General features: G+C 41.4%; 1 protein-coding gene across 1 annotated transcript in view; it reads left to right on the plus strand.

Moving 5' to 3' along the window:
• PKHD1 (PKHD1 ciliary IPT domain containing fibrocystin/polyductin) overlaps positions 1-22887 on the plus strand; it is an 808705-nt gene that overhangs the window by 86433 nt on the left and 699385 nt on the right. The window contains exons 21-25 of the mRNA XM_089685961.1: positions 1737-1872; positions 6066-6258; positions 11447-11514; positions 14015-15322; positions 15407-15616. Of these exons, the coding sequence (XP_089542087.1) occupies positions 1737-1872; positions 6066-6258; positions 11447-11514; positions 14015-15322; positions 15407-15616 (1915 nt within the window). The remainder of the gene's footprint in view (positions 1-1736; positions 1873-6065; positions 6259-11446; positions 11515-14014; positions 15323-15406; positions 15617-22887) is intronic.

Raw genomic sequence — 22887 nt, forward strand, 5'->3', positions numbered from 1 at the left:
AGAAGGATTGGGTAGAGAGAGTAAATCAGATTAGTAGGATGGAGAAACTATACTATATCCAGGAAGATAAGATGGAGATATATAATAGGAGATGGGAGAAATGGGAAGATTTTGTACACCAAAGGAGTATATATGAAGTAATGTTAGGAGAAGATTCTTAATTTTATATAGAAGGAAGTAAGAGAAAAATGCAGAGTGGGAGGGTGGAGGGATGTGGTAGGGTATAAAGGTAGAGGGAAGGGAAAAGAAGAAAAAGGAAGTAATAGAAAGAGAATAAGAGTAAGAATATTATATGAGAATGTAGATGAAATGTATTATGTTCTTCTTTCATGTTCCTCTTTTTATATTTAATTATAAATATGAAAATTTAATAAATATTTGAATTAAAAAAAAAAAGAGGTGTAAACAGTCTTATAGTGTTTTTTTTAAAAGCCCATTCTGATGCCAAAATAAGCCTTACAATGGTGGCCGCGGAAGGGGTAAATTACAGTGATTTATTCGCCACCAGTAATTGTGTGGTAAAAGTCACATTCACTGCTTTATGAATGTGACTTTAAGTGTACAAGATCATTACACTTTTACTGAACTTCAAGGATGCTGCAACATTTCCAGTCTGTATGAATGGATCGCTGTGTAATTATTATTATTTTTACTTTATAAATACTGTATAATAATATAATAATAATAATTACACAGCGATCCATTCATCCAGACTGGAAATGTTGCAGCATCCTTGAAGTTCAGTAAAAGTTTTTAAGCTCGTGTCAGATTCTTGGGACAGCTTCCATCTGCCTTATAACAGAGGCCCTGTAACAACAACCCTTGCCAATTCAAATTGAGCTGATAATGAAATAATGTATACGTATAGGTTAGATAGAACAGCATGCAAAAAAGATCATTACATCCAGAGATATAGGCAGCCGACAAAACATTTAAATTTCAACTCTGCCTATAAAGTCAAGGCGGACTTTGCCCATCCCATCTACCAAGTTTTCCTGTTGATGTTTTGGGTCATCTCTTTGACAAGTAGGGTCCTTACATACGGTTGTGTCAGTAGAGGATCTGTAAACAGATTCCTTGCTGAATCAGAGCTAAGTGGGACGGATGTCACTTTTGTGGCGTCCAAGCCTGTTATTTTTTTATTTCGCATTTTGACAGTGGATGTTGGTGGACCCATGATGGCTCTATTGACGGCCACATCTAAACAACTTGTGTCCATTTACATGGGGCTACCTCTGATCCACAATTACCGAAAGAATGCAGTCTTTTTCCATTTTTTTTCAGGCCTGGATGGACTGAGTTGTAGGTGAATGTAAATGGACTCATGTCTGTTTACATCCACCAGTCCATAAACTTGCATGGAGGTGGACCTGATCGGAAACCCAAATGACAGGTGGACCTGATCGGGGCCTATGGAGGACTCGGAGGAAAGAGGGCAAAGACCAGTTCTAGATCTATTGATTATTTTGACGTGCAATTTTCTCTGAAAATAACCTATTGCCTATACCATTATTTCATTAAATGCTCAGTTAGAATTGCCCAGATTTATGAAAGGATTGCATTGCAATAGCTTGACCTGTGCATTGAGTAAATGTATAGTAGATTAAAGTAAGTGTGTGTCAAATTTTGCTTGAGTTTCCTTGGCACAGCAATATGACTGCATGGCTAGCTATCGATTGAACCTACAGTATGTGGAGGAGCCTTTTTACATACACTTGCCTGTGTCTTTGTTACAGACTGATGATGTGTATGTGGGAAATGTAAGGAGTAAAACTGGCCAGCATTGGATCACCTTCCCTCAACAGATTAAATTTGACTCTTCGTTAAACCCTTCAATCACCTCCGTCACTCCGAACGTGAGCAGCACAGCTGGTAAGACAAAAGGAAAATTATTAACAATATTTAAAGTATTTATAATGATTAATATGTACACTTCAGAGGCATAACTAGAACATTCAGGACCCCTGTGCAAGAAACCGTGAAGAACTCCCCTGCCCCTTGGTCCTTTCCTCTGGTTCCAGTGCAAGTCCCACTGATCCCAGGGCCATTTACTCCCATTAATCCTTTGAGGACCAAGGGACGTATTTGTCCCATGTTTTTAATTGCGTGTATCATCTGATTAAGAACTTAAAACTCTTTTTTTTTTTGGTTTGAGTCAAAATATTAGTTCTTATCAACAAGCAACAAATGGATCTAGCTTTTTGCCAATTATTTCATGAAATGGCTTAGTTACAGCAACTGAAGTGTACGAACTTTAAAAACAAAAAAATTGATTCTTTTGGCGTTCCAAAATCTTACGGTCCTCAAAGGGTTAAGAGGCTCTTTATTATGGTCCTGCAGCAGGACCCTTTACATGTTCTGTAGTGGGCCCCCTTCCTGCTGTATTGGTCCCTCCCCCCACAGTGGCAGAATGCCAGGGACTGGTGGCAAGTGCAACTTATGTGTCCCTGGTTGTTCCACCACTGACCTACAGTAATTCTAGTGCGGTGTCACCCCTAGTAATTCTCACAGCGTGGTGTCACCCCCAGTAATTATTTCAGTGCGGTGTTACTACAAGTAATTCTCCCAGAGCATTGTCACCCCCAGTAATTCTCCCAGTTCAGTGTCACCCCCAATAATTCTCCCAGTGCAGTGTCAGCACCAGTAATTCTCCCAGTTCAGTGTCACTTCAGTAATTCTCCCAGTTCAGTGTCACCCCCAGTAATTCTCCCAGTGCGGTGTTGGCCCCAGTAATTCTCCCAGTGTGGTGCCACCTCCATTAATTCTTCCAGTGTAGTGTCACCCCCATTAATTCACCCTGTGCGATGTCACACCCAATAATTCTCCCAGTGCATTGTCATCCCCAGTAATTCTCCCAGTGCGTTGTCACCCTCAGTAATGGTCCCAGTGAGGTGTCACCCTCAGAAATGGCCCCAGTGTGGTGTTACCCTCAGTAATTCCCTCAGTGTAGTGTCACCCCCCTCGGTGAGTCAGTTCTCTCTGCCTCTCTCTCCTCTATCACCTGCCCATTCCCCGCTCAATGCACTAGATGTTGCCGTTTCAGCAGCTGCTAAACAGGCCACTGCTGTCCATCGGCCGCTGGGCAGAGCAAGCGGCTCCTTGACTTGGTGGGTTGGGAGCACAGCCCTTTCACATGTTCTGCAGTGAGGCATCTTGGAGCCCCCCCCCATGGTGGCACAATACTAGGGCCTGCACCACTGTTACCCTGGTAGTTCCACCACTGGTTCACATCAATCTAAAGACAAGCAAGAACATTAAGTTTTATAATTATGGACTGTATGTCAAAGATCACATTTGTTAAATTTTATTTAATGTGACCCTGTTAGACTTTAGCTACTTGACCTCCTGAAGTTTTTACCCCCGTCATGACCAGGTTATTTTTTGCCAATCAGCACTGTGCTACTTGAACTGGCAATTGTGCAGTCATGCAAAACTGTAAGCAAAATACATTTATATATTTTTTTCACACAAATAGAGCTTTATTTTGGTGATATTTGATCACCACTTTCTGAAAAAAAAAAGATATTTTCTACATTCTGTCAAAAAGCATATAGAATCATAAAATCAAAAAATAATAAAATCAAGTATCTTCATAAATGTAGGCCAAATGCATTCTGCTACATCTCTTAGGTAAAAAAATCCCAATAAATGTATATGAATTGGTTTGTGTGAAAGTTATAGTGTCTGCAAACTATGGTATATACAGTATATATTTGAAAATTGATCAGTCCTGCTGTACTGATGGCCAGTCTCAATTCTTGAGGCCCTAAAATACCAGAACAGTACAAACATCCCCCAAATTACCCATTTTTGGAAAGTAGACAGCCCAAGGCATTTAGTAAGAGGCATGGTGAGTTTTTTGAAGTTGTAATTTTATGTCACCCTTTTTTGAAAAAGGAAGAAATTAAATAAAAACATTTTCCCCAAAACTTTTTTTACATACTGTCACCAGTGTAGTACAGCATCATCATGTGACTGGTGTAGCAGTGATCAGGGACACAGACTGGTAATGGTATGTTAAAAAGAATAAAAATATTTAAATAATTTAAATTGCATTTTAATCTTGTTTAACATTTTTTCTTTACATATTTTTATCGGAGTACTTCAGTGTCATCATAGTGACACTGTACTACTTTGGGGGAGTGATCAGGTTTTTTTTTTTAACACTTTGATTGCTGTTACATTGATCACTGTAACAGCAATGTTTTGAACTGTCATGAATGTGTTACATCCATAACAGCTGTGATTACTATTGTGTGCTATGATTGGCCCACAGCTACATGGTACAGAGTGCTGTGATTTGCCCAGGTACCATGTGAGAACTGTGGGCCAATCACAGAATCACTACAGGAGTCACAGCTGTTATGAATTAAATTATTTCATAACAGCTTTGTTGACATTGTGAACATGTGAACATCGGTATTGGGAACTGCAGTTCACTGTGTCCAGTGGGAGAGGCGATCTGTGCACCCCTCAGCGTCATGACATACATGTACATGATCCAGCCTGCTCATGCTGTCCTCCTGAAGTAAATATGCTATGAGCGTGTGGCAACTGCTTAAAGGAAAGATACTGTATGTGAGAAAAATGACCTACGTATATTTTAATATCTTCAGAGTATACCAACTAACCAGCTGTCATGCTGGTCATTAAACCTCACTACTTAGAAAGTCACTGAACTCTGAGCCCATGGCTTTTATTCCCACACTGTGAACTGCATCAATGTGCTGCTTCATTTTCTTTTTCCAGTCATCAGTAAACTGGCAGTGGAATCATTGACCTAGCTGTGCTGCTTAACTGCAATGGAGGTCAGGGAGCTGGCTGTGCTATCTATCAGAAGTACCAAGATCACAAGAAGAGCTGAACTTAAAGTGCTAAAGCCAATCTTTTTTTTTAAATAAAATAACAAACACACGTGCTCTGTGCAGTGGTATTGCACAGAGCAGCCCCAATCCTCCTTTTCTTAGACACCCCCCCGGCTCCTCCTCTTCTTAGTATGTCCCCTTAGCATGCCTTTTGCTGTGGAGGCACACAGGGTCTGCATGATCCCGAGCTATGTGTACTTACACATGGGACTTAGCCCCGGCCCCCCACTTCCTCCTCACTGCTCCCCCTGCTGCTCGATTGCTGTGTGAACAGGAAGAGAGGGGGAAAATAGATGCAGATGTGCTGCATTTTTTTTACCCTAACCACTTGCCTACCGGGCACTTTCACCCCCTTCCTGCCCAGGCCAATTTTCAGCTTTCAGTGCTGGCACATTTTGAATGACAATTGCATGCTCATGCAACACTGTACCCACATGACATTTTTATAATTTTTTTCACACAATTAGAGCTATCTTTTGGTGGTATTTAATTGTCACTGGGTGTTTTATTTTTTGCACTATTAACAAAAAAAAGCAAAAAAATTTTGAAAAAGAAAAAGGTTTTCTTTGTCTCTATTATAAAATTTTGCAAACAGGTAATTTTTCTCTGTCACTGATGTGCATTGATGAGGCTGCACTGATATGTGGCACTGATGAGGTGGCACGGGTAGGCAGCACTGATGGGCGCTGACTGGCGGCACTCCTGCACACTGCTGGGTGGCAGCGCCAGGAACTGATCATCAGTGCCCTGATGATCGGTGCCGATCTGTCCTCTTGCAATTGCCGGTTATCGTCAATATTTTCCTCACGCTGTGACAGCGTGGGGGAAGTACAGCTGATAAGCACCAACTGTATTTAGCCGGTGGTCTGTTATGTCATTGGACACAGCAGATCAGCTGTGTCCATATGACACCCTCCCAGAACTGGACAACCGCGCTGTAGCCATCATTCGGCTATAGTGTGGTTGGCAAGTGGTTAATGCAAGAAATGCATTATCTTTGGTATCAGTTTAATTATTAACCTTCTGGCAGGTAAGACAGTCAACATATACTGTAAGTATTATAACATACTTTTATTGCGACGTCTGATTGCAAGAATGGCCCACCAGTGTGATTTTACTCATGCCCACTTTTGTTTTAAAGCAGCCCTGGTAACTAGAACCAAATGAATCTTCCAGTTATTGCTGTGTTCTTTGTTTTAGGTGGTAAAGCCTTTATAGGCCTTTCAGACGTTGACAACAACAATCACTCTGAGATACAGGTCAAAATCAGTGAAGTTTCTTCAGAAGTCTTAAGTGTGACACCACAAGGAATACTGGTGGTTCTTCCCCAACTTCCATCTGGATTATACAACTTCTCTGTTGCAATTAATGGGGTCCTGTTAAAAACTACCGGGTAACCATATCATTCTGTGATGCATACTGTGTAATTCTTGTGTAGCACCATCTAGTATGCTACTAGAATCGTGTAGGCAAATCTATTGTGTATGACTCATGATAACTGTGTGGGTCTGTGATTAAAGTCGGGTTACTGCAGGTCAGGTTAGATGGCTTTACAGGTTGGGAATCTATCGTCTCCACCTGGTTCTGGAGAACCACAGAACCTTCCAGAAGCCAGTAGTCGGAAAAGGTGGAAACTTGATCTGCATGTTTATGGGAGTCTAACCAGTCCCAGGTTTGGAGGCGCTGGTAGACTGGTGAGACCAGCCCATAAGTATGGGAGAGTCAGGCTGGCACAGGGGCCGGGTGGAAGATGTAGTGCTGAGGAGACTGTCAGTGGCCTGGGAGGGGTCACCTAGGTCTAGGGGGGCTGGCCTCCAGGCTGGGGTCGGGCTGGCTCAGGAGGGTCCATTCAGCAGTACAGCCTGGGAGCAGTGGGAGCAAGGAGGACAGAGTGAGTACATCAGCACACTCTGGGATTTACAAGGGGAGAGACTGTCACATGTAGCAAACTGTGCTTAATCCTTTATCCTTGTCCTGGGAGATCTTCAGAGCAGCCAGGAGGGCTGGTAGTGTCTGCAGGCTGTGGAGCTGGTAGCCGTTTTCTGAATGTAGTTTGCAAGAAGCTAAGCTGATCTTCAGAGAGGCTGAGAGTTCCTTGCCCGTTTAAGGTTGTTGCTACTGATCTGCAAAGACTGACGGCTTTCAAAGAAAAGAACAGTTCAGGATCTGTTTCTGTAAACAGGAAAGAAACGTGCACTGATTCAATAAAATTGGGCATCCCATAAATCCCTATTACCCCATCCAAGTTATTTCCCCTAATTAAATTACAAAAACCAAGCTCATGGACTATTCACTGACTGTGGATGCAAGTGTAGAAAATGCATGTTGCCTGGCTGTGCGGAGCTTAGGGGGACCCAGAAACACAGCGGACCTTACAAGGATAGTGCTACACATGTTATGTGTCCTGAGCATAAATATAACTTTTTATTATTAGAGATTCTGTATATAGCCCTACAGAACAGACAGTGTACAGTCCACATGTACTTATTATTATTATATTATTATTATTATACAAGATTTATATGGCGCCAACAGTTTGCTCAGCGCTTTGCAATATAACGGGAGACAATACAGCAACAATACAGTTCAATACAAGAGGATTAGGAGGGCCCTGCTCCTTGGAGCTTACAATCTAAGAGGGAGGGGCTGGTGGTACAAAAGGTAATAACTGTGGGGGTTGGACTGGTAGGAGGAATAGAAGAATACATTATTAGCTTAAGGCAGGATAGGCTTCTGTAACGGAACCGGACCCCGACTGCACTTGGGTACTTCCGTTAGACTACCGCTTCCCTGTCTGAACACCGACCACAGACACCACAGGAGACCATACAAGATTAGACGCCACCAGTCTTGAAAGTAAACCAGGATAGACTACTTTATTTTAACACAGATACAATATATATACACTCAAGGGAACAATCCCCCCTCTCTGCATAATGACACAGGGCGGGGAAATCTACCTTTAGTAACAAGAGACACACCAGCAGACAGTCCCATCAGGAGGGCTGCTGGAAACACCCGCCCCCCACCAAGCCAATACACAAACACATACATCCCATAATAGTTTGCTCCCAGGCAAGACACACAATAAAACAATGGGATGCAACCACATAACACCAAACAATGAACAACCCCCCACCCCAATATTAGGACAGATCACCCTGTACCCCTAACAGGCACAGGGGGACTTACACATAATAGGGATATGGGGAGCTGAGAGAGGGGTCTCCCCACCTCTCCAAAGTGAGCTGTGTTCCATGGGCCCCCCACCCAAAGTGACTCCCGTCACAGCTTCCCTGAGGAGATTTTCAGAGATCGCCTAAAAGTGGGCAGAGTAGTTGATAGTCTGATAGATTGGGGTAGAGAGTTCCAGAGGATGGGGGAAGCTCTGGAGAAGTCCTGGAGATGAGCATGGGAGGAGGAGACAAGGGAGCTAGAGAGCAGGCAGTCATGCGAGGAGCAGAGAGGATGGTTTGGGTGATATTTGGAGACACTTATCTACTTCACTGCAACAAGGAGATCGGAACTTCATTCAGAGAAAAGAAATACAGGGGAATTCAATAAAGGTCCTGCCCCACTTTTCCAGTGTTCATAGCCATTGTTAACGCTTTGCCCCAAATTCAGTAACCATTTGTGCTACTTTTCTTTCTATCTGCGAGTCGTGCACCAAATTCAGCTAGTTATTATTTAAGACATTTTTTCATTTTGTTGCATTGATTGCAACAAATTCAAAATGAAATAACAACAGTTTGTTTCTTGCAAAACTGGAGCTAATTAAGACTAACTCTCTGTTTGGTGTACAGAGAGATTTAGGACAGAACGGATCCACAAAGATGTGTACATATGTAATCAAATTAGGATTTGGTCTAGTCTACTAAGTGTCAGTGTATAGCCCCGTGATGAGAATATCGGATGAGTGATCGGTTACTAAAGTTATAAAAATTCTCATACGGCAATAAAAATTCAGAAGTGATGTAACTGTACCAATTAAACAAAAATTGTATGATCTGGTATCATACGAGAAAACTTTTCATGCTTGTCCCTTCAAATAATTTTGGATGAAGGGCAGGGGCGGACTGACCATTTGGAAACTCGGGCACTGCCCGAGGGCCTGGGGTCAGTAGGGGGCCCCATGAGATGCCCCTGGTACCTTTTTCATAGGCATTTTTGAGTTTGGGCAAGGACACAGGGACCTCATGATCCCCTATTGCCCGGGGGCCCTATGAGATGTCAGTCCGTCCCTGGTCATGGGTTATGTTTCATACCCTGCCTAGTATCTAAAATCAAGCAATCCCCTACAAAAGAAGGCAACCTATAATGACCTCTCCTGAGGCCATTTCTCCCTTATTTCCTCCATACCAGGACTACAGCCTCGAATACCCTCTTCAGCATTAAACACTTCCAGTAGTGTTTGATGTCTGTGCCCTCTGTTGCATTTCCTGCAAACCTTATGCCACTACAGGAATCAGCAGTGATGTAGGGGCTGAAGAGGCTTTACAGGTTTGCAGAACTGGTACAGAGAAAAAGTACAAGATTTAGAATGCTAGAGAGGTGAGTATTAGAACCTCCTCGTTTTTGTTATTGACCACAATAATAACCCCCAGCATTGGTGTCAGTGACCATAACAATAAACCCCAGCATTGGTGTTAGTGGGCTCAATAAAAGCCCACAGCATTGGTGTCGGTGACCGCAATAAAAATCCTTATCCTTGGTGTTAGTGACCACTATAATAACCCCTAACATGGTGTCAGTGGCTACATCAATAATCCCCACAATAATAGCACCTGGAGTTGATTCTTCTGGTCACATTTTAAAATGTTAAAGACGGAGAACACTTTGAACCTTCAGAAATGCAGTGAGTTTCTATTGAACCTAGCTTGGAATAAAATTAACTTTTGGATTTTACAAACTACCAAACACCAGTCAGGCACATGCCAACTTGCAGACATCACCCGTTGAAGAGTTGCCTAAAAAGAAAACCGATCATACACTAGATGCAAGAACTAGATGCCAAACCAATACTTGGACAGTGATCCAGAAAAATAAGAAAAATAAAAGCATGTCTACAGTAAAATGTAATTTTAACACAACCTAAACCTCCATGGCATACTGAAATACTTGGCAATCTTGGTGTCTCTTAGAAAAGAGATGGCCTCTTGAAGCCTTGCACTAGAACTGTTCCAAAAATGTCCATATAGTTAGAAGATCCAAATATTCCCACCACATGCTGGCTACTGTGGACATACAAAAGCTATAACAATAGAAAAAAAATTTAACAATTTTAAGGCACACTCCTCTGCCACTGTACATAATATAGTAAAGACCCTTGAAGAGTATGGTAAGAGGCACTAGAACAAATGACATGCAAGCTAAGTAAGTTTCAGGGGGACTGATTGGGTGTTATTGGTATCTGCTACAGTTTGCTCTAATTTTCTTTGATCAAGGTTTTTAAAACTGCTTGACTGCCATTATTGGATCCAACTGCTTTGTGGAAACAAAGTTTTTTTATGTTCTTAAATATGTTCAGCAAATGAGCCTCTTGGTGTTAGCTTTGATCTGCCCTTGGAAGTTGGAAATCACTGAAGTAGACACTGCTACTCCACTTGCTTCTAGATCCCGCACCAAGCGGCTGCCTTGCTCTATTCAGAATACAATAGGTTGGCCATTCAGCACATGTGATATTCAGAGACTGCTTAACATTTTCTTAAGTGTTCTCTGGACGAGGTGGCTGCCTCACCTGTCCACATTGTCCAATCAGAGAACACTTTGCATTCACTCAGAAAATGCAAAGCATTCTCTAATGGCTCCTGCGCTTTTGTCCAGTAAGCAGGAGTGCAGTCACTCGGCATGGGATTCGGAAGCAAGTGGAGATCAACATAGTAGTGGTGTCTACTAAATTGATTTCCAGCTTCCAGGGGCATCAGCCTTGTATGCTATATTGGTCAAAACTAGATCAATGTAACTATGTATAAAATATCCATACTTGGAATTTATCTTTTAGTAGAAATGTAGGAAGGCAGTCTTGAGATGGTGTCATCTGCATTGTTGCCTTGTAGGAAAAGGACAAACAACTGTAGAGAAAAAAAAATCATAATTTTAGCGGTAAAAGAAACTTGGAATAGAATCCACCATGCCCATCCAAAGCTGAGATATAAGGTATGGTTAACCTTTAATTGCTCTTTTAGATAAATCAAGTTATAATGTACACTTATTGACCCTTTAAAAAGCATAAACCATAGTCTCTGTCCTGTTACAGATTTAATTTGCTTTTTAAAGTTCATATAGACTTAATACCAGTGTGACACTTTGATGCTTTCAATTATTCTCTCCAACGGTATATGCATAATTAATAGGATTAATCATCTTTGAAATCTGTTTGAGGCTTCGATGAAAAGACTATCCCGTAGAATGCTACTAGCATTGTTGCTGGTGGCAAGGGCGCTGCTTCTGCAAGGAGCAATGTCACCTGCTGGAAAGTGACATCATGTGTACATATACAAATTATCATTCAGGAGAACTTGATAAAGTTGGTGGAGAAAACTTTTCTAAAATCCAGATAATCTTTTATTTATTTTTCTTAGGTTTCAGCCAGTTATTCAATACATCTTAGAAATTGATCATGTGGAACCATGCTGTGGATCCTTCTTAGGTAATGGCTTTGTTTTATTCTAAAGAACATAATGAAATACTAAAGCTGTCAACAGACAAATGCTTATATACTCTTTCTTATACTCAGGCAGTATTGCCCCAACCTTTTCACGGGATGGTGTAGCAATGAGAGCAAAACTACTGCATGCAATCATATCAACACTAGAGGTGTCATTCATCTGTAGACCCTTCATGATCATGAGCTCGATATATTGGGGTTGATTTACTAAAGGCAGATAGACTGCTCTCTTTCCAAGGGAAGTTGCACTTTGCAAGGGAAAGAGCTTTGTGAATGTAATAAAATTTCACTTAGGAAAGAACACCCAACCAGGTGCAAAGAGAATTAAACAAAAGAGCATCTTTGCTTGCATGTGATTGCATATTTGTTTCAGCAGAGCTTCATCACATTCACAAAGCTCTAGGGAAAATTCCCATGCAACATACAACTTCCTTTGCAAAGTGCATAGTCTTTTGGTGCAATGACTGATTTAGCTGCAGCTGCTATACAGGTACTGGGCTATGGTCCATTCTTCTGGCACCTAGACTCTTAAAACCACTATGGGGGTATGCCCACTGTGACAGGTGAATCCTGGAACCTGAACGGGAACAGTGATGTGGACAAGGTAGGATAGGGTTTCCTTGAACCTTTACATACTGGTCCCTGACTACACAAATCTTGTTGCTGGAAGACTACTTTGGGAAAGCCAGTGCCTGGGTCCTCCACTCCAGGCCACTGGCACTATACTCTTCACTACACATGGAGGCTAGCTCCCTCTTCTATGTAGTCCTCCCTGGCTTACAACATTCAGACCAGTCTAATCAATAAAATAACTTTTCTCAGTGGAGATGGTGACAGATGGGTAAGGGGGAATGGGGTTCTCTGTCAAACCATCTGTACTGATGTTCTGCCTGAAAACCCAGCAGGAGGAAAGTTCAAAACTAACCTTAAAGTGGTTCTAAAGGCTGAAAGTTTTTTTTACCACGCTTAAAGTGATTCTAGAGGCTGAAATATTTTTTTTACCATTGACTCCCACTGCTGTCAATCACAGTCAGTGAAGAGAGAGGAGTGGGCGAGGCCACGTCATGCCTGTATGTGTCTTATGGATGCCTATAGCAGGGCTCGAGAGCGAGCATGCACTAGTGTCCCTAGAACAGGCAAATTGCAATTGGGGGCATTGGCCGAGGGTGAAGGAGCCAGAACCGAGAAGAAGAGGATCAGTGCTGCTTTGTGCCAAAGCACTCCATAGAGGAGGTAAATATTAAATGTTTGTTATTTAGAAAAAAAATTAACCTTTAATATCACTTTAATACAAACATAGATGTATACTCAGACATTGTAAAAAAACAAAAATTAAATAAAGATCAGACTTAATGGACCACTTGATCTTTTTTTGCTCTCACTGTTTTATGTTTATATTTCATGGTCACTGTAGAAACACCTAATATAGGAAAAGTATTGTGTCAGAATGACAGTTCTGCAACACTAGTACTTGGATATCCATCCATGCACATTATGACAAAGTACAGCTTGACCTCCCTTCAAAATGGTAACTCACCAAATCAACAGACCCCAGTGAAAATTGTATGGTCAGTATAACCTTTAGGAAATATTCTAGGAGACCCACTCAGAGCTTTGGTGGAAATGTTGTATGAGCCAATGACACTGAATAGTTGCATTGTCTCTCAGCTCCCCTCCTGAATCATAGATTCTCTAAGATGACCATATAAAAAAGGTGATGTAAACCAACATAGTCCAGAAAATTCCTTCTTTTTTTAAATGCAATACAATGTAAATTAATCTTGTTAAAAATTTCCTAGATCCATGTCTGATGTCACCAACTCTTAAGGCAATTCTTAACTGTAAATCTTGGTTCCCTTTGGTCACATGGGTAGACATTGGATTACCAGGTTCTGCGCTTCACAGGTCATGGCTGTCATGAGTGGCACTGATGTCAGTGGAATCTTCAATGAGGATAATTAAAGACTCTGGAGCTGTGGAATGTGCATCCATCTTCACAGTTTAGGTTCTCATTAAGGTGTATACAACTTCAGTACATCAGTGAAACTAATTACTTAAATTATATACAAAAATTCTGCATATTCATATTTGAAGTCCCTGCACTTTAGCGCATCAGTTCCATCCTCATCAACTTCCACTGAAAAAATAGAATATCATTTTTATATTGTATCACAATGTGTGGTCTGCCCATCTGCATTCATATGCTGATTTCTCCAAAATATATTACGTAATCCAGCTTTGACTCTTCTAACTGTAATTATATAGAAGATCACAAAGATGCTGGAGTGAAGCTGGCCATACACTGATCAAAATCAGGAAAAGAGAACTTTAGTGAGATTTTAGGATCTATAGTTCAGGGGCAGGAGAAGTCACAAATTAATTAATTAATGAAAGATGGAGGAGGTGTAACTTTGGATCTGAATGTGGAAATCAAGAATAAGTCTCCAAAAGATATGTGATGTATTTGCTCTGCTTTTTTCAGGTGGGACCATCACTACCATCTTTGGTAAAGGATTCACTACCAACATATCACTATTATTGGTCACTATTGGAGTACAGCCATGTATACTCATGAACACTACCGCTGATGTCATTAAGTGTCAAACACCTCCTTTTCCCTCTTCTGACTCTGATGAAGAAAACATTACAGTTCCTCTTGTGGTATCTATTGTCAATCCAGCAACTGGGATGATCATTTCAAATTCATCAAACTACAATGTCTTTATTTTCACTTATCACAGAGACTTTACACCAAACATCTCAAATCTATCTTGGAATATTGAAAACGGGAGCTTGTGGTTTCATCTCTCAGGGTATAACATTTCAAACTCTTTAATTTTGCTTGAAAATAATCAGAAGCAAGATAAGTATGAAATAAGTTATACTGAATTACAGAAGAACAGTTTTCAAATATCTCTTAATGGTTTTGGCCCTGGAAGATATCAAATAAAGATCTGGGATGAGAAAATGGGATTCACCAGCATCCCTTTGGAAAATCAGACTGTGGAACTCATACCTCTTGTGTCCTCCATAGTACCTGGAGAAGGTCCATTGTGTGGCGGTATCATTCTAACTATTTATGGATCTTTTTATAAAATCACTAACAGTTCTGTTATTGTAAACCTATCAAGAGGTTATGTTTGCCCCATTCACAGTGCTAATGGTAGCACAATCCAATGTACTCTCAAGTCTGATAGCAACCCCAACATCTCAGCTGCTGTAGATGTGGACGCAACTATTGTAATAAATGGGGATCCCTCCGTATGCACTGGAAACTGTACTTTCCACCTAGTTCCAGAACTGAGTCCTGTAATAAATGACATTTTTCCAAGACTAGAAGGAGCTTTCTTTATTCTTGATGTTCTTGGACAAAGGTTAGGTAGGAAGATCCATATTTTGGTGGATGGTAGCTTAGAATGCATTGTGACCGTTTGGAATGAAACAATAGTGAAATGCCACCTCAAAGAGACAATTCCCATTGGGAATCATACAGTGAACTTTCCATATGCAGCAGATGGTCGTACATGCCTTTCCAGTAAACCTTTTAATTTTACTATAGAACCGCAGGTAACAAAACTGTATCCTGTGGATTTTGGTCTCAATGGAGGAGGTTGTTTAACAATAGAAGGTTCAGGTCTACAAGGACTGACATCTACTTTGGTCTTCATCGGAAGCTTCCACCGCTGCCTGGAAACAACTGCTAATTACACAACAGTCAGATGCATTCTACCACCATTGAAAGGAACAATGAGAGTTATTATACAAGTTGATGAGTACATCACTACTGGAGGTATCATACATTTCAGCACACTATATACACCAATGGTGCATTCTCTATTAGAGAGACATCCCGTTTTAAAAATTGTTGTCTCAGCCATCACGGCTGTGGAGAATCTTCGCATCACAGTTGAAGATTATAACTGTAAAAATATTGTTGGAAATACTTCAATAGTACAATGTGATCTTCCTGATCTGCCAGCTGGAAGCTATGAAGTCAGGTGTCTTGATGGTGGCAGAGGATGGGCCACATCAAATATTACCTTCGATGCACCACTGATTGTCACTTCGTTAAAAAATAACATTGGTAAGCAAATGTAGTTGCTCCTGGTTTCTCATCTGTAAACGACCCAGTTATGGGTTACTGGGTTTATTTGTTAAAAAATAACATTGGTGGGTAAAGGTAGTTGTTCCTGATTTCTCATCTGTAAGATACCCAGTTATAGGATACTGAGCTTATGCAAGAATTTAAAGATGAACTTCAATCAAAAAGTGAAGTAATGATGGTTTGCTCCTTCCCCTAGCCTAGAAACTGAGTTACAGGTTATTTTTTTTTTGGGGGGTGGGGCATTTTTTTTACCAGTAAAAACAAGGGTAGATTTTTATCGGTTCCCACTTCCACAATCCTTGCCTAGATAAGGATTACATCACTTGCCCCACCCTCTCCCACAGCCCTCTGGGACATGTCCCATGCCCTAGGACAGTGATCTCCAAACTGTTGTCCGGGGGCCAGATGTGGCCCTCTGATTGCTTTTACTGGCCCTTGGAGCACTGTTTCATTGACTGATACAAACAATGTGCCATAATTCCTTCCACTGACACCAATTATGGGGAATAATTCCTTCCACTGACACCAATTATAAGGGACAATTCCTCACAATGACACCAACAATGGACCATAATTCCTTCCACTGACATAAAATTTTGGGGAATAATTCCTTCCACTGACACCAATTATAAGGGACAATTCCTCACAATGACACCAACAATGGGCCATAATTCCTTCCACTGACACCAATTATGGGGAATAATTCCTTCCACTGACACCAATTTTAAGGGACAATTCCTCACAATGATACCAACAATGGGGCCCAATTACACCAATGTTGGGGCACAAATCCTCCCAATGACACCAAAGAAAGGGCATGTTTTTTTTCCCACTGACGTCTGGATCTGTTCTACTCCCTATGGCCACAGTCCAGCCCCCCTGAAGTCTGAAGGACAGTAAACTGGCCCTTTGTTTAAAACGTTTGGAGATCCCTGCTCTAGGAGGCTGTAAGACCATTCACAAAATGCTATAGGAGCTCACACATACACAGTGGGGAGCTCCCATACCCAAGATGATGACCTGTAGTGGTAAGAACAGCTGGCTGGGGGAAGACAGCAATGGACCCTGGGCACTGGTAAGTATTTAATTTTAAAAATCAGCAACTACAGTAAATAACAAAATGGATGGACTTTTGTCTTTTTTCAGCCAGACTAACTATGTATTTGACCATAAGTATGGGTATATGAAAATATTAAAATTTCTCAGTGTGGGTTTCCGGATGGTGACAATACCAGGCCATGTCTGCATATTGGATGTTGAAACTTATTGTTTCCAATGGAAGCCTGTATGACAGAGTGACAACGCAGGTGCACAGTTTGGCAATGTGATAGGATGTTGTCACCCTATAACCAGAAGTGTCTGATCAGGAACCTTGATGGCAGGCTTGCCAGGTATTATTTTATTAAAATCTCAAGTTTCAAACTATTGAAAAACACTTTTAAAATTAAATCAACACATTAAAGCTTAAATGTGATGTTAGTATTTACATTGACTTAAAGTGACTATACCCATGCGAGCTTACTAATGAAAGGTTTCTAGTGGTCCTCCCTTTTTGTCATACTTTGCATGAAGCCGAATTCTAGGGTTGATCTATATTGCATACATACATTGGTTCAGCTTGGGCCAACTTAAGTATGCATATCTCATACCCAAGGGACCATGGGGAAGGGGACAATCACTGTAGTAGTCGGCACTACTACAGTGATCACCACAATTTTCCAGGTCCTGTACTGAGCAACCTCCTCACTGCATAGTGACCACAGAGGGTCACTTGTTTGGCACTGCTGCCAGTCTCAAAACATTTTTTTTTTTAATGAGTACAATCGCTGATTGGATGATGTGGAGAGATGAGGTGGTGATGTCACACCACTTATTCACTAAAAAAACCCCAAGGCTTTCTGTGAATGTGGCAGTTCTGAGCAGTTCACCAGCAAGGCTCCCATTATCCATGCATTACACATCTGCATCAGAGGCTGGTCATTAGCTCTGAGGAAAGGGATTCGTCACCCGAAACGCATCAGCCATTTGACCGGACTAACAGTGGCAAGACCTTGCCTGCCGTTGTAGCCATCATCATTTTTCTATGCTTTCTAGATATAAGCTTCGTCTGTGAGTATGTTTTTATCTTTCACTCCTTTCAATAAACCTTGGATAATGCACTAGGTGTGTGCGCCACCTGTTTTTTCTTCATCTAGTGGCTGATCTCCCCGTCTGACTAGGGCTGCACCCCTGAAGCATTTCCTTTGGTTGTTGCTGTCCTGATTCCCTTGGCTTCCCCTTTGGCTGTGCATATCCTGAGGCCCTGGAGAGTACATACAATACTCTGAGCACTACTGTTCAGGGGTCAGGAGTAGGTAAAGCACAGAGTTCAGGGTCAGCATTAAGTAACGAATAGAGATCAGAGTTTAGGATTAAGTAACACACATAAATCAGGGGTCAGGATTAAGTACCACACAGAAATCAGGGGTCAGGATTAAGTAACACAGAGAGTTCAGAAGTCAAGATTAAGTAACACAGAGAGTTCAGGGGCCAGGAGTAAGTAATGCAGAGAGTTCAGAGGTCAGGATTAAGTAATGCACAGAGTTCAGGGTCAGTATTAATTAGTGAATAGAGATCAGAGGTCACGATTAAGTAACACAGAGAGTTCAGAGGTCAGGATTAAGTAACACAGAGAGTTCAGGGGCCAGGAGGAAGTAATGCAGAGAGTTTAAAGGTCAGGATTAAGTAGTGAATAGAGATCACAGGTCAGGATTAAGTAACACAGAGAGTTCAGGGGCCAGAAGTGAGTAAAGCACAGAGTTCATGGGGTCAGAAATAGGTAATGCAGAGAGTTCAGAGGACAGGATTAAGTACCACACAGAGTTCAGGGTCAGGATTAAGTACCACACAGAGTTCAGGGTCAGGATTAAGCACCACATGGATTTCTGACATACAGAGCTCTGTGGTCAGTATTAGGTAACAAACAGAGCTCTGTGGTCAGGATTAGCTAATGTACCAAGCTCAGGGGTCAGGAGTAAGTAAAGTACAGAGTTCAAGGGATCAGGAGTAAGTGACACAGAGAGTTCAGGGGTCAGGACCGAGTAACACACATAGTTCAGGGATAAAGATTGAGTAGTACAAAGAGTTTTTGGGGTCAGAATTAAGTGAGGCACAGAGTTCAGGGGTCAGGATTAAGTATCACATGGAGTTCAGGGGTCAGGATTAAGTAACGCACAGAGCTCAGGGGTCAGGAATACGTAACGTACAGAGTTCAAGGGTCAGGATTAGGTAAAGCGCAGGGGTTAAGATTAACCCCTTCATGACGGCACCTCCCGGCCCTTTAAGGTATTTCTGATGCCAGGAGGCGGGGCGGGGTTTAGGGTCATGTGACCGCCATGATTGGCTGTCACAGCAGTCACATGATCGGAAAGGTCCCGATCGCAAGGAGAGATTGGGACCTTTCCGTGAGACACCGACATGTGCTGGGAGTGTGCAGGGTGCGTGCTCTCAGCACATGTTTGTTTACAAATGGTACGCAAATATGCGACTGCTCAGGGTCAAGGCCCACCTGCCGAGAGGCCCCATATTTGCATATGCTCGGCATGAAGAGGTTAAGTAATGCACAAAGTACAGGGGCAGGAGCAAGAAAAACAGAGTTCAAGGGATCAGGAGTAAATAACACAGAGAGTTCAGGGGTCAGAACTGAGTAACACACATACCTCTGGATAAGGATCAAGTAGCATAAAGAGTTTTTGGGGTAAGAATTTAGTAAGGCACAAAGTTCATAGGTCAAGATTAAGTAACACATCGAGTTCAGGGGTCAGGATTAAGTAACACATGGAGATCAGGGATCAGGATTAGGTAACGCACAGAGCTCAGTGGTCAGGATTAAGTAACACATGGAGATCAGGGGTCAGGATTAGGTAATGCACTGAGCTCAGTGGTCAGGATTAAGTAACACATGAAGATCAGGGGTCAGGATTAGGTAATGCACCGAGCTCAGGGGTCAGGATTAAGTAACACATGGAGATCAGGGGTCAGGATTAAGTAACATATGGAGCTCAGGGGTCAGGATTAAGTAACACATGGAGATCAGGGGTCAGGATTAGGTAACGCACAGAGCTCAGGGGTCAGCAATAAGTAACGTACAGAGTTCAAGGGTCAGGATTAGGTAAAGCGCAGAGTTCAGGGCTTAGGATTAGGTAACACACAAAGTACAGGGGTCAGGAGTAAGTAAAGCACAGAGTTTAAGAGATCAGTAACACAGAGGGTTCAGGGGTCAGGATTGAGTAACACACATAGCTCAGAGATAAGGTATAAGAAGCACAAAGAGTTTTAAGGGTCAGAATTAAGTAAGACACAGAGTTCAGTGGTCAGGATTAAGTAACACAATCTAGGTCAGGATTGGGTAACGCACCGATCTCGGGTCAGGATTAAGTAACACATGGAGATCACTGCCCGAGGGCCCGGGGTATGTAGGGGGCCCCATGAGATGCTATTGGTACCTTTCATAGGCTTTTTTGGGTGTGGTTTGAGTGTGGGCAAGGACACAGGGGCCCCATGATCCCCTATTGCCCGGGGGCCCCATGAGTTGTCAGTCCGCCCCTGGTCCCAATTGCAAATCAAAATCCATGGATCCATCAATTGGGACTTTATGTATTCATATGATTTATATATGCACAGATTATTGATGATATATTAATTAAGGTGTATCTATTATTTCTATTTATTACAGTTATGAACTAAGGTATGTATTGAGTAGCGCAACATATATTCATTATTTATTGATTGGGTGTGGGATCACTTGCAGTGGATGCAGCAACTCTTGGTTATTTGACATTATTTGTGCACTTAGCCCCCGATCACACTAGATGCGATTTAAAATCCCGCGTTTTGTTTGCCGCGTTTCTGAAGATTTCCCAAGGATTTCTGGCATTTTCCATTGCGTTTTTAAGTGCAATTTCTATTGTAGTCTATGTGAAATTGCAAGAAACTGCAGAAAAAGTAACACAAGAACTACTTTTGAAATCACGCTGCAGCAAATCGCGTATGTTAAGACATTCACATTCATTCGATCCGATATCAGGTACGATTTCAATTCCCAAATCGCACCTGAAATCGCGGCAGTGTGAACAGCGGCTAATTTATTTATTTTTTGTTAGATTGTAAGCTCCAAGGAGCAGGGCCTTCCTATCCTATCCCTCTTGTATTGAACTGTATTGTTGCTGTATTGTCTCCCTTTATATTATAAAGAGCTGAGCAAACTGTTGGCGCTATATAAATCCTGTATAATAATAATAATTTAGTTTAGATCCCCACCCCTGCTGGCAGACCTTTGCTGTGTGGCAGAGCTGTGTAAATATCAGGACTACATGAATAGAAATATGAATCCTTTGGCATGTAAATCAACTTTTTTAGATGTATTTCCTCTGTGTATTAATAGCTGCTTTCTTCAAGTCAGTTTCAAGTCTAAAAGGCTTTTCCACAATAAAAGTCAATAAGCCTCTTACTAATCAGGAACAGAAGTCCACCCCCTCAAATGACCAAGATGTTTGGAGCAGGTTTTTGGACCAGGATCACTCAAGGCTTCTTGACCTTATGTCTTTGGTTAGCTGAGAGAATAAAAAACAGAACGCTCAAAATTGCAGATAAAGAAATCTGGTTGGGGGCCACTGCTAAAAAAGGTGTGTGTATGTATGTGTGTGTGTGTGTGTGGGGGGGTCACCTTCTGCTAATAGACTTTGTTCATTTGTAATGTGGATTGCTACTTGTGTCCTTTTTTAGTAATTAAATATATAGGTTTTTTTTAATTAAGTTTTCGATATGTGTAAAATAAAAACTTTGTAGCTGTGTATACTTTATAATTATATACAGTATGTACATGGTGGTAGCCAAATTTGGCTCATTACATAAGAAGGCTCTGCTTCCATTTGTGCAGTACTACATAGTGGATGTGCTTTACTGCTCCTTCTCACAATGTAAGTCTATGGGGTGGATTTACTAAAGGTAAATAGACTGTGAACTTTGCAAGTGCAATTGCTCCAGAGGTTAGTTAATGAGGGAACGCTCTATTGACTTCCATCATCCAATTTTTTTTTCATGCATGTGATTGGGTGTTCTTTGGAAAGTGAAGCCTCACCTCATTTACTAAGCTCTGGAGCAACTGCTCTAGCAGAGCACACAGTCTATAACCCACAGTCAGATAACCCTTCCCTGCAAAATAAACTTAACCCCTTCCTCCCCAGTGCCATTAGTACAGTGTCAGTGTTTTTTTTTGCACTGATCACTGTATTGGAGTCACTGGAGATGTCAGTGACCCCAAATCAGTACCCCCCAGTGTCAGAATGTCCGCCGCAGTCCTGCAGTCCTGCCATAAGTCGCTGATCACCGCCATAAGTCCCTGATCACCGCCATAAGTCGTTGATCGCCGCCATTATTAGTATAAAAAAAAACTAAAAATCCCAGTATCTTTCCCACCATTTGTAAACGCTATAACTTTCACGTAAACCAATTAATTTACACGTATTGGGTTTTTTTTTTTTTAGCAAAGTCGCATGTCGCAGAATACATTTTGGCAGAAATTTATGACTAAATTTGATTTTTAAATTTTTTTTTTACTGGACATGTTTTATAGCAAAAAGTCCAAAATATTGTTTTTTTTCGATCAATTACCACCAAAAGAAAGCTCAATTTGTGGGAAACAAAGGATGTAAATTTAATTTATGTACCGTATTGCATGACCGCTCAATTGTCCGTTAAACTAGCGCAGCGCTGAATAGCAAAAAAAATGGCGTAAATTGCAGTATCTATACCATAGTTTGTAGACGCTATAACTTTCAAACAAAGCAATCAATATACACTTATTGGGATTTTTTTTACCAAAAACATGTAGCAGAATACATTTTTGGCCTAAATTTATAACCAACTTTGTGTTTACTATATATTTTTTATAGCTGAAAGTAAAAAATCTTTTTTTTCTTCAAAATTTTTGGCCTTTTTTTGTTTATAGCGTGAAAAACAAAAAGCGCACAGGTGATCAAATACCACTGAAAGAAAGCTCTATTTGTGTGAAAAAAGGACGTAAATTTCGTTTGGGTGCAGCATTGCATGACCGCGCAATTATCAGTTGAATTAGTGCAGCGCCGAGTAGCAAAAAGAGGCCTGGTCATTAAGGGGGGTAAATCCTCTGGAGGTCAAGTGGTTAAGGGCTGGTTCACACCAGATGCTGTGCATTTTCTTCTGCATCAAAAATGCATGGACAGTAGGTTACA

Source organism: Staurois parvus, unplaced genomic scaffold (assembly GCF_062004578.1).
Source record: "Staurois parvus isolate SC_StPar_1 unplaced genomic scaffold, SC_StPar_1.0 ptg000390l, whole genome shotgun sequence".
Taxonomy (NCBI): Eukaryota; Metazoa; Chordata; class Amphibia; order Anura; family Ranidae; genus Staurois; species Staurois parvus.